The 13,096-nt window shown below is 33.6% G+C and overlaps 1 protein-coding gene across 1 annotated transcript; it reads right to left on the bottom strand.

The window, feature by feature from the left end:
- Nucleotides 1–2,921: 2,921 nt before the first annotated feature.
- LOC124821823 (nitrate reductase [NADH] 2) lies at nt 2,922–7,863 on the bottom strand. Its single transcript, XM_088101930.1, has 5 exons — nt 6,820–7,863; nt 5,855–5,995; nt 5,423–5,655; nt 4,200–4,638; nt 2,922–4,049 (listed from the first exon to the last, which is right to left on the bottom strand). The coding sequence occupies exons 1-5, from the start codon at nt 7,775–7,777 to the stop codon at nt 3,151–3,153; spliced, it is 2,670 nt and encodes an 889-aa protein (XP_087958056.1). The 5' UTR covers nt 7,778–7,863; the 3' UTR covers nt 2,922–3,150.
- Nucleotides 7,864–13,096: the final 5,233 nt, after the last annotated feature.

Here is a 13,096-nt window from a genome sequence, read left to right as displayed (position 1 = left end):
TGGTGTGGGCCTTTGGGTCCGTCGTCCCATCGTATATCTTAAACTGAGGCGGGACGAACAGCTCCGATATCTGGACGTCCATGATCACCTAGACGAAGGGGAGTAACAATGTGGATGAGGTCTCGATTTTTATTACCAATTGCTTGTCCCCCGCGGCACTCTTCGCATGGACTGATTTAGCCTTACTTCCCTCGACCTCCAGCTCCGTGGGTTTCCACGTTTTGTCCGGCCCACTACTGTGTTCGGCTTGATCCTTCATTGCAGCCTTGCCACGCTCCTGAGCCTGCTCTCCTTCCCCCTTTTCTCTTGCTCCCTCTCGGGCAATGCGTGCCGAACATTCGGCCTTGACGACCATGAGTTCCGCCTCATGACGCTGCTTCATCTCCTCCATCTTCTGTTGTAGCATCTGGATCATCTCTGTTGGGTCGTCCATACTCATGTTTCTCGTGGTCACCATTGGGTTTTGCAAGTAACTTGGCCCCACGGTAGGCGCCAACATGTTTCGGTTATTGGGGCTGAGTCACCAAACTCCTCCACAATTTGTCTTCTAGCCGTCCGGTCTCGCTCCAAACTCCGTTGTTCACTCTTTCGTCCGGGAGGGAACCTGTCAAAGATTCTCGGATGCCAAAGTCAGTACAGGAACCGTTTGGCAATTCAATGAAATAGTAATGAATGTGCAGTAAATGCAACCTCTCTACCACTCACCTCTGACCTGTATTTATAGTTTTCGCCATGGGCTTGGGATTAGTGAAATGTTAATCACGGCCCAATTCTAGCCCAATGGCTCTAATCACCATTTACCTTAATCCTAGTCTTAATGAACCAGTTTACCGATCGGCCGGCCTTGCGCAGCCGCCCGTACAATATACCGTCATTACTCATCCGAGTAGAATGATGAATGGTCTGGTCGCACAATGTGTGGTGAGTGTTTATGCCAGTCGTCCGACAATGCTATCAGAGGAGTAAAAAAGATTAAAGAAACGTCGGCCGTTATATTGATGTCGATGTTGCTCTCGGACCACCCAATCCGTATGTGTTGTTCTCGGACCGCCCGGTCCATATGGTACAATTTCAATGTTTTAAAATTAACTATCTGCTTTGGCCACTGATAGAAAATATCACAGATGTAGCGGTTGATCTGAAATATTTGACTGTTTCCTCCCAACTTCCTTGGAGATCATTTCCAAATTGTGTGGATTTTAATATTATTATTTCCTTGATTAATGAGATATTAGCTTGCATAAAGTTTTAGTTAGATTTCGTGACGTAGTAGATCAATTTTTTCATTCATTAATTGAAAAAGCCAGCCAATTCAATGATCCAGACAGCTTTTTCATATTTATTTTTATTTTTTGCGTCCAGTGAAAAAGGAGTTAATATATTTTAAGCATGTTGTGTTTTGGTAGTAAACTTAAACATGTACACAAAGAGCATGTTAAGCATTATGTACTATCAAAATAATTTGAGGCTTGCAAACAAAATAAAATTTAAAGTAGTTACGGTAAAAAATAGTAAATATTTAATTGTATCTGCTAACAAAAAGAGAATAATATATACAAAAACTCCAACATTTAATGTTTACTTCCATTTTTATCTTTCTATCATATATCAGAATATATTAAAAGAAATCATGTGTTTAACACTGCCAGAAACAATATATATGGTCCTAGAACAAAGAAGAAAATGATGGAATTATTATAATTCACATGCATGTACGTTCACAGATTCTTTTTCTTGAAAAGCATTGGAAATTATTATAGTTTACTATTCATGTGAGTAAGATATTAGAGTTAGATTCCTGAGCAATAGGACAAAAGCGAGTGCAGTGAGAAAGGACGCATTGATGTGCGTGGAAACTGGTTCATATATACATATAGTAAGGTGACCTTTCCGTGCGCCAAACAACGCTTGAGTTTTCTTGACCTATGCTAACGTGAAGGGTAAGGCCATGCATTGTTCTTTCGCTGCTTCACACTCACAGAGCCGTGCAGCCAACCTCCTCAATTTATTATCGTACATCTTATGGCCTCAACTCAGAAATCAGTAACTACTATAAACATGTTGCTTTTAACATAATTATTCTTCTCATAATAAAATAGTTTATGCTAACAAAGTCCTAAAAATATTTAAGAAATGTAATGTTTAAATATAGATCTTCGATAGCATTACTAGTATAGATAGTGAGCCTTCCAAGTTGCAATGCAATATTTGCTTTTGTTTTACATATCTCGATCAAATTTGTCAACAATTACATAAATGAGCAAGTTAGAAAATAATTATTGATAATGGATTAAGACATGTGAACTCATGAGGATTTTAAAAGTAAAATCGTATTTACTCCACATATTTTCTTCGTTATGAAAAAGTGAAATCTTCATGAATACGACAACTTTGTTAACATCATTATGACTCTTCAATACAAAATATTAATACAAAATTTTCAAAATGTCTCATAACTTCACTTTTTCAAAAATTAATATTAACATTAAAGACCTTGTTACTTTTGACAAGTTCATTTTCTTAAAAAATTTATGAAGTCATGAAATTATCATAATTAGCGCTTGAAGTTGTCAATCCACACAACTTAACCTACAATAAGTAATTATTGTCTGACTTATTCATTTTCATAAATTTTGGATAAATTTGACCTAGATATGTAAAAAACCTACCATATTCAGAATAAAAATAAAACTTGAACTTAAAATCTAATTTAACCTCAAAAAATTAATTTGTAAGACGATGTTTGTATATATTATTTGTTTTAAATGATCATTATCTTTATCTTTAGTTTATATAAGAATTATAACACATCGACATGAAATTTAATATTAATGAATGGTTTGACAGTGTCATTTTAAAATTATTTGAAGTTGTTCTCATTTATGAGAGAAGGTATTAGGGAATAAAATAGACCTTGAAACGAAGAGAGTAAATAAGCATGCATAACTTGAATTTATATACACTAAGGTAGTCAAAATATCTTGGCATACCTATCTACATTACATAGTGATCATGGCAAATCATATACAGTTTTTCATGTACTTGACTTACAAAGAATGAGACAAACAATAGTCCACGAACGTCCATCTACAGAAGCAACACTAGCAATACTCATACACAACATAGTCCAGTAATCTACTTCTTGAAACCCTAAAACACGAGCAAATCATTCTTGATATCGTACCCCATCTTCTCCAAGTTGGGCTGCACCGCGAACTGAATCATGGGTGGTGGTCCACAAGTCAAAGCCAAGGAATCCCTTGAAGCTTCTGGAAGATGCTCCCTCATGATAGTTTCTGTGATGAATCCCACACTGTATTCCCACCCTTCCTTCGCGGTTTCCACAACGTACCACACCCTGAACCGCTCACTGTGTTCCTTCGCCCATGCATCCAACTCCTCCCTCAGAAGAATGTCATCCTCTGTGCGGTTTGCATACACCACATGCATTTCGGTGAGGTCCTCTGGGTCTTTCAGAATCGCTTGCGCCACTTGGTAGATTGGTGTGATCCCGGTTCCACCAGCCAGCATGGCTAACCTCTTTGCGGATCTAGGTTTCCCATGAACCGTGAAGTTGCCTCTGCCGGTGTACTCTATGTGACCCACTGGACCCTTCACGTCCAACATGGACCCAATGGAGAGAGACTCCAAATGCTGTGACATAAGTCCTCCGTTCGGGAACTTGGGGTGCACTCCTTTGAAGTAAACCTTGACGAGCAAATCGAAGAACCCCACTTCATCCACGCCACTTGTCGGAGTGTAGGCTCGCATGCATAGCTTTCCATCTATGGTGGCGCACAAGAAAATATGCTTACCCACTGGTAAACCCACGAGTTGGTTCTCTGAGGGCAGTGCGAAACGGAAAAGCCTCACGTCGTGGGAAATGGAGGTCTTTGACACGAGTTTGCATGGGATTTTCTCACGTGGGTTGAGAGCCACACTACGTGGTGGTAGTGGTGGTTTTGTGGTGATTTCCTTGATGGGAGCCAAATGGGTGAATTCAGAATTGCCATGCACGGAGTTGTTCGGCGATGAGTCTGAAGTGTAACCTACTCATGCAAAATTAACAAACCTATTAGAATCAGGGTAGTGCAAGGATAAAATTTCAGATTTTTACTTTATTGTGATTGCAAAAACATGCTTTACATTTCAAATAAATTGACATACACATGAGATTTACCACATTTTATGTATATTACCTGTAGTGATGAGCTCGCCAATTCGATAATCTTCGAGCATCTTCTTTGCTTTGTCAGAGTGGATGGCGTCAAACTCTTCGGTGCAGTCAGTGCCGGCATTGATGAGGATGCTGTCGGTGCCACCAGGGTGATCTTTGAGGAAGCGAGTGCAGTCGTAGACGTGACCGTGGACGATAATCCAAGCGGAGTCAGGGATGCTATGTTTTTTAACTTCGGAGATGGAGAACATTTTTGAATTGGTGTTCATGAATGGCGAAGACACACTCTTTTTGAGGCTTGGTTTGGTGTCTTGTGATGTCTCCAAGTGCTTTTCCTTGGCCATCCATCCACCAGGTTGGTTCCCTGGTTGGGTTGGGTGTTCGAACACCATTCCAATCTCACCCTTGTGGGGCTTGCACACATTTGTCTTCACTCTGAACCAACAGTTGTTCATCATTCCCTACACATCATTGCATACCCAAAAAACACCTTCATTACACTTCCTTTACTTGTTTCAGTAATCAACAAGGGGTTTGTACCAATAAAGTGACTTAAAATATTTTAAATTTCTCCTTTTGTCAATTCAATTTGTTTTCTACCATATAATGATATATATTATGAATAAAAAGAAACATATTATTGTTTAACACTCTAATAATGTTTGATGTGTTTTAACTTAATTAATACGATATTAGTAAAATTGATGCAGATAATAAAATATACTTAAATTAAAATATTTAAATTTTTAGATGTTTGATTTAAAAAAGTACTAAGTACTTAAAATGAAAATTATCATATATGAGTACTTATAAAACTTATTTAAAGAAAACAAAAAAAAAGATCCCTCAGATCAAATATATATATATATATATATTGACTCAAAATCCAAATTCAGCGTTGATAAGCCAGGGTTTAGAATATTAATGGCTAACTATTTTGCACTCAATAATAATAAAGAAAAAAAACATGAAAATGACATGTGATGACGTCAACTGAGGTGCTCATCGATTTTAATTTCCAAGTTTAGAGGAACAAATGGTAATTTGCCAATTATTATGCAGTCGTAAGCACCATCTCACTTGTCCTTTTCTTTGTAACAATGAGTATATATGATATAAAAATGGTATTAAAATAAATAAAAGTAACAAGAAGTCATCATATAATATCCAGCATTGATTATTCAACAAGGTAAAAGAGAAACCAAAGAGATGTTGAGAAGTTTGATGGAGATGAAAAATACGTACCATAAGATTCCAAATTAGGTTTTCTGGCTGCGTGTTGAGACCTTCATCCCAAGCTCGAACTGCAATCTCTTTGGTCCCCAGCAGGTCCAACACCTCCACCTCCAAAGACCAGAAGCACCAGCACCAATACTTCCCATATTTGTTAGGTTTCTCAGGATGGTCCAGTGTGCACACGTGCCACGTTTCTCCACCATCCAGTGTTACCTCCACACGTGTCACTTTCCTCCCACCACCTGCACGTACAACCATACTCTCTCACTTCACAGCTACCAATAACACTTTTCTTTCTTCCAACTTGAAAGAGATCCCAAACATATTATCGTACTGTTTCACACTTGTAATTATTATGAAAAATATACTCTTTCACTCTATCACTTCCCTTATGTTATGTTACTGTACTCAGGAACATGAATGAAAAACAGCAAAACTTACCAGAATAAGCGTAGCCTCTGACTACGTAAGGCCTCTGCGTTGTCCATGAGTTGATGGGCAAAATCTCGTCGTGACACGGAGTCGTTATCACTGAGTTTATATTCAACTCGTTGATTATGTACTCTGGTCTGTACCACCAACCTTCACGGATACAAAAATGTAAAACAAACAAATACGTAAATATTTTATGTCCATAAAAAAATTCCTCGAAAGAAACATGTCATCGTCATACATACGCAATGTAATGTTGGAGTAGTTCATTGTATTATTTCCTAAAATTACGGTTTTAAAAGTACTGAAATCATTTTTTTAGTAATTAAATCACGGAAATAAAATAACAACGGTTTGATTTTAAAAACCAAATTAATCAGTAAACGAAATTCCGCAAATTAAAATTTTAGGCTGTACAGTTACAAAGAAGAAGGAAAAATAAGAACATAAAATGAATTAAATTTCTCACTTAAAGATAATATCAACTTGCACATTCAAACCTTTATAGAAATTTTCGGATTCGACTTTTTCAAAAGTTTGCATATATAAATTAATTTTAATTTGTAAAACATAATTAGTTTTCGTCTTTTTTTGTTTCCTCTTATTAAGTATTTACCAAGAACTTTGTCCAAAGAAGGCTTTGAATATTACTATTGAAAAGTTAAAATTTAGAGAGAAAAACATTTCGTGCGAGTATGAATATTATTTTTCAAACAACAGGATCAAGAGTAACTCATTAAAATTATATATAAGTTCAAAGTAAAAAAACCAATACTTTAATATTACGTGGTTAGAAACTATTACCCTGAACATAAACTATATTTATCTGTACATAGTTTGTTAAACATATATTTTACATTTTGAAATAGATGAAAAAAATAACAAAACAAAAAGTAATGTTAAGTGAAACATGTGACATGAAAATAAGAGAAAAAAGAATAAGTGAAAAAAAGTAGAAGTAAGAAGAAAGATACCTTCTTCATTGGCAAGTTCTGGACTAACATGGGAAGGGAGCACTCTGTTATCCTTGTAATGATAATGATTGTCGCACTCAAGTTCAGTAACAACAATGCGCTTCAGCCACTTCACCATTCTGCCACCGATAAACCCCGGAATAATCATGCGAACGGGGAAGCCGTGATCCGGTGCCAGAGGCTCGCCGTTTTGCATGTACGCAAGGATGATGTCGCGCGAGGGGTCCATGGCCATCTCCCTCGAGATGCTCGTTCCGTACTTCGATCCGCCGCCGCCGGGCAGATTCTCGGCGCCCTCGAAGCACACATGAAGCGCACCCTTCGCACGTGTAAGGATCCCGCAGCGGCGCAGCACGTGACGCAGCGGCACGCCGCGCCACACCGAGGTGGAGGTGCCGGCGGAGCCCCAGTTGAAGCCGATGGTCTTCTTGACCATGTTCTGCTCCTTGCGGCGGTTCCCGGCGCAGACGAGTGTGGCGGGGAACTCGCGGTGGGGGAACTCGCGCACGAGGCGTTCCATGGTGAACCGGGTTGGGCGTTTGACTAGACCGGTTATCTCAACGGTCCAGTCTTCCCACTTGGCCTTGGGAACTGGACCGTGGTTGCGGACGTAGTGGAGCGGGACCGGTGTGATGAAGCCGTGGTGCATGAGACGCGGCAAGGGGGATTCCGCGTTGAACGGGTGCTTCCCTGTGAGGCGAACCATGGAGGCGTTCCGTTCGACCCACTGATCTGCCGTTCCCTCGTCGCGCGGGTCCATAACCGACGCCTCCGTTTCCGCGTTCGCTTTTCGTATGAGTTCTTTCATGTACGAAGCGTCGTCGTTTTCATCCTCGTCGCTGCTGGATGAGTCCAGATCGAAATCCAACGGCAGCGGGGGCTTCAGATCCTGCCCGCAACTGCGAACGACGCGGTTCATGTGAGTGCCGAATTGACGGTTGTCAACGAAAGCCGCCATTGTGAGAAAGGAAGAAAATTACGAGTTCTTTTGTTTCTCTTTTTGTCTTTGTTTTGTGTAACTCTCTGTGGGAGAGAAAAGAAAACTGGTTGTTCTAAGATTGTGGATTGGGGTTTTTATAGAGTGGAAGAGCCATGAAAGAGACGAGTCTTCCCTCACTTCATATCTATTTCTTCACTAAAAATATTCTTTTTAAATGAGGTACTTAAATGAACGAGTATTTACTTTTGGAAATAAAAAATCATTTGGTTTCGAAATATATGAAAAGAGATAATTATGTCTTCAGGGTGAAGTTTTATGCTTATTAATGTTTTGAGATTTCTTTAACTCCCACATACAGATAATCATTTTTATACAATAACTACTTTATTTGTTGCTTTCTATAAAGGTTGAGAAAATAAATAATAAATATTTTTAAATTTATAATTTAGTTATAAATATAACATAAAAATTCATTTGAAAGTTTACAAAATTAATATTTTTATAAAAATATAAATAGTAAATTTTGTAAAAATATAAATGATAAAGTATATGGAAAACTTGTTTTATCGTTCAATTTTAATATGAATTAATAGACTTATATAGTTTATGTATGAACGAACTTCTGTAATATATATTGTCATATTCGTTTTATTAATGTATAGACATATTTATCTAACATTTGTTACTATTTTTGGATAATTAATATATGAAAATTCATCTAATAGATATTTCTAAACTCATGTAATCAATGTGTAGAATGATTAATCTAATGTATTTTTGCTATATTTGTCTAATGATTTTATGGACATACTCATATAATTTGTATTGTTAAAATAGTGTAATTAGAGCATCAAAACAATCGTTTTAATATCTTTTGTTATACTCGTCTAATAAATGCATTCTTATAATTATCTAAGCAATATATGAAAGGACTTTTATAATGTTTTTTGTTATAATCATCTAATTAATGTATGAATAGACTCGCTTATTTTTATATTGTTTCATATCTAATGATTTTTGTTATTCTCATTTAATGAGTATATTAACATACTCGTTTAATGTGTATATTGTTAGATTCATCTAATGTTTATACATATATTTGTCTAGGGTGTATTGATAGATAGACTCATAATCAATGTACATCAATATATAATTTTAAAAACTAATGATAATACAAATGTATTAGTCGTATATTTTAAGACAATTAGTTTATTAGTTTTTACCTTTTATTTTGGTGTTACTAGAGTTTAAGGTTTTATATTCAAGTTAGAAATAGTAAAAATTGAATTCAAATAATATAAAACTAAATTTCTAATATTAGAAACTGTGATTTTTTTAAAGAATATATATTTTAAACCTTTGAAATGAACTATTAAGCATAATGTTTTAATTTTTTTTTGTTACAAATATAATTTTTTATAATATTATATAAATTTCTATGTACATAGATTAATGTTAGTTTATTTATTATATAATATGATTTTATTTTTTACATACAAAAATATGAAAAAGATTGAACAATAATAATATTTATATTATAATTTAAAATAAAAATAATAAATGTAACTTTTTGTTGACAATATTTTGTAAAAGAAAATTATTTTATATGATAGTGTCAACAGCTTGTATTTTCAATAAATATGTATTACTTTTTAAATAATATTATTTTAAGAAATAAAAGTAAAATATATTTTTCAAAATTTAGTTTTATTAAATAACCAATAATTAAAAATCATAAAAGAATAAAATTAAGAATGGAAAAAATAGCATAGAAAAAAAATGAATACTTCAAATATATGTTATTTTTGTCTAATGTTCATCGTCTAATGTCTCTTGTTAGACTTGTTTAATCAATATGTATTATATTAAGTCTCAAGAATAGAAGCTACTATTATCTCAAGTTATTATATAATTGAGTATATAACAGACTTGATCATAGAAAGGAGATCTAGACATACATAAATATAAAATCATAGTAATAGTTATACTGTTTCACAATTAAGTTCTTACAAAATCTTGTATAAACATCTTTAGTTTCCAAAAAGGCTTAATAGCCTATTTTGTCCCTAATTTTGTTGATTTTTCTCAAAAAGGTTATTCGTTTGAAAAGAGTGTCAACTTGGTCCTCATTTAGTAAATATTGCATCAACATCGTCTCTTCCATTACATAGAAACAAACGACGTTAATGGATTGATGATCTAGCAGTGTAGTGACGTGTTTAGTATTTCCTTTAATTATAATTAATTTGGATTAATGTTTTCCTTTTAATGACTTTTAATTAGCAATTCTGAATTAATTCATATATCTTAATCTGATACATAGAATTGAATCTAAATTAACTTTCAAATGGATGACTCACGCTTTTAGGAATTTAGATTTTCTTTTCTCAACTTTTGGTTTTTGAAAACCCTTGGCTCGTTTTTATTTTCTCTCAATCAAACCCAGTTTGAGTTGGTTCTTCTTCGCGCAATGAGCATGGCAAGGAGCAGGCCTTCGTCTTCTCTGTTTCAATTTGAGTTCGTTTTAGGCAAAGAAGGGAGACACCTTTCTTGTCCCTTATCACTGTTGTTGTTTTGATCTTGCAAAGTAGCCTTCTTCTTCTTCTTCTTCCCATTCTGGTTCGTTTCGTAGGGAGGGAGGCTAGGTCTGGTGACTCAAACGCGACTCATCTCCACGACGTGTGGGTTCATTCACCAACATCTCTACAGCGGCGAGGGTCTTAGTTAGTGGGCATTTTCGTGGCAGTGCATGGCATTCGCTTGGGGTTTCGTTTGGGGGATCTTGGGGTTCCTTTTGGATTTTCGTTTTCTCCTTCTCTGATTCGACTTTGCAAGGACTTTTGTTCTTTCCCGGTGCTCTGTTCCTGATTAGGGTTTATGAAATCTGGAATTTGGGGATTTTGGAATCTGGTTCTTACGATTGGGGTTCTCCTTAGGTATTTGGGTCTGCAAATTGGGTTTGTTGAATCTTCTGTGTAGGTTGCGCGATTTGGGGATGAGAGTGTTAATTTAGGAATCTTTGGTTCTTCCTTGTTCTCGCGAATGGGTGGAGATTTTGTTCTTCTCTACGGTTTAGGGTTCGATTGGGGTCCTTGTTATTATTGGAATTCTTGGTTCGTTTGATGCAGAGGGCTTTTGAATTTTAGGGTTAGACTGACACTGTCCATTCCTTGGCGGTGATGAGGAGTCACGGAGGCAGAAAAAATAATAATAATAAGAATTTTAATTGCGCTGTAGGCCCATAGTCTGTAATCTCCACCTCAACCTCTAATTACTTAACACATCACCACACATACAACCTTAAAAATGACATGTTACCATTATCTTCTGCCAGATCATCAATCCATTAACACCGTTTGTTTCTATTTAACGGAAGGAAAGACGTTGACATAATATTGTCTTTTCAAACGAAGGACTTTTTGAGAAAAATCAGCAAAACTGGAAATAAAATAAGCTATTAAACCTTACAAAAACAACCACGAGACAATGAGCTATAAAAAATAATCATATATAATGTATATCCATCAAACCAAGGAAACAAACACTGTTGAGAAACACGTCCATTCCTATTGAAGAAATAATCTTCGCAAAGACAAGAAAATATACAATTACAACCAAAAGAAAGTAAACCTATTAGTTTTTTAGGTGTTACATTTTGTTTTGATCTCATTAAAGCCACAAACTTTCACAATTTGAAGTTAAAAATAGTAAAAAATGAATTTAATGAATATAAAACAAATTTATAATATTAAGAAGTGTGATTCATTTTAATATAAATATTTTAACATTTAAAACGAAATATTAAGTACAATCTTTTAATTTATTTTATTACTTATCCAATATATATGATTCATGTTAATTTTTATTAAATAATATTGGTTTAACTTTTACATAAAAAAGGCATGAAGATTATTCAACGATAAAAATATTTATATAATAATTTAATATAAAATTGATAAATATAATTGTTTTACTGATAAACATAATTTTTTTATTTATAATATTTTGTAAGATAAAATTATTATATAATAATTTTTTATTAAAAACTAAAATAATAATTTATTATATTTTAAAGGATAGAGTTAAAATATATTTTTACTTTTTTAATAAATCAATTTGAAAAACAAATTAAATGGATAAAATAGTGAAATAAATTTTTTTTGAGAAATACATTTTATATGACACTAATAACAATTTTTATTATTAATAAATATATATTAATTTTTAAATAATATTATTTTAAAAAAGTAAAATATATTTGTATAAATTTAATTTTATTAAATAACGAAATAATTAAAAATTATGAAAGAATAAAATTAAAAAGGAAAAAATAGTAAAAAAATAAATACTTTAAATATAAGTTATTATTTAGAAATATATTAAACGATTAAGTATTTTGAAATTATATAAGAATAAATAAAAGAATGAAAAAAAATATATATATATTTCTACATTTAGGACCACATTAGAAACAATTTGTATTATTAATGAATATATATTATTTTTTAAATAATATTTTTTTAAAAAATAAAATATATTTTTCTAAATTTTATTTTATTAAATAAGCAAGCAATTAAATTTTTAAAAGAATAAAATTGTAAATGAAAATAAAAATTTAAGTATAAGTTATTCTTTAATAATTTATTAAACGATTAAGTAATTACAAATTACAAAAGGATAAAATTAAAATAAAAAGGAAAAGTAATAAATATATTTCGAGTTTTAAGAAATAAGTTTAAAAATAAATAATGGAATAAAATTGTAAAATAACACGTGACAATAAATTAAATATAAATAAAAAATAAATGACTAAAAACTAATGTTTTGAACACTAATTAAGTAAATAAACATGGATAAAGTAGAAGAGTTCTTGCTTCTTTAAGGTTTTAGGTTTTGAAGGAGGTGACCTTTTAGGTTGAGCCATCAATCTGCATTTGAAAGTAGGTTTAAGATTAGGGTTTTCTTCGTAACTAATTTTATGTCTCAACATTCCAAAAGTTGTCTGAGGTAAGAAACTTTAACCATTTTACTAGACGAAACATTTTATCTAGAGAGTAGCTAGCTTGTTCCATATTTGAGAAGTTCAGATTTCTTCCAAGGATTATAGTTCTTGAAACATCAACAAGACTTTACCAAAATTAGAGACAGATGGAGTAGATTGTGATCTTGTTGGCCATTACTTTTCTAAAGCTAGGAATTTTTTAGAGAGAAGCATAGTAGAAACTAGGTCACAAAGGTTCAAACTTTTCTTTCAAAAGTGTAAGCGCACAAATGAATGTTTATTTGATACAAAAGAGATTTTCGATAAAGTTAGAGGTCACAACTCAAATGATAGTT

The sequence above is a fragment of the Vigna umbellata genome, chromosome 1 (assembly GCF_029865625.1).
Source record: "Vigna umbellata cultivar VRB3 chromosome 1, Vumbellata_1.0, whole genome shotgun sequence".
Lineage (NCBI taxonomy): Eukaryota > Viridiplantae > Streptophyta > Magnoliopsida > Fabales > Fabaceae > Vigna > Vigna umbellata.
The sequence above is the reverse complement of the archived record's forward strand: the minus strand, read 5'-3'. Positions and strand labels throughout refer to the sequence as shown.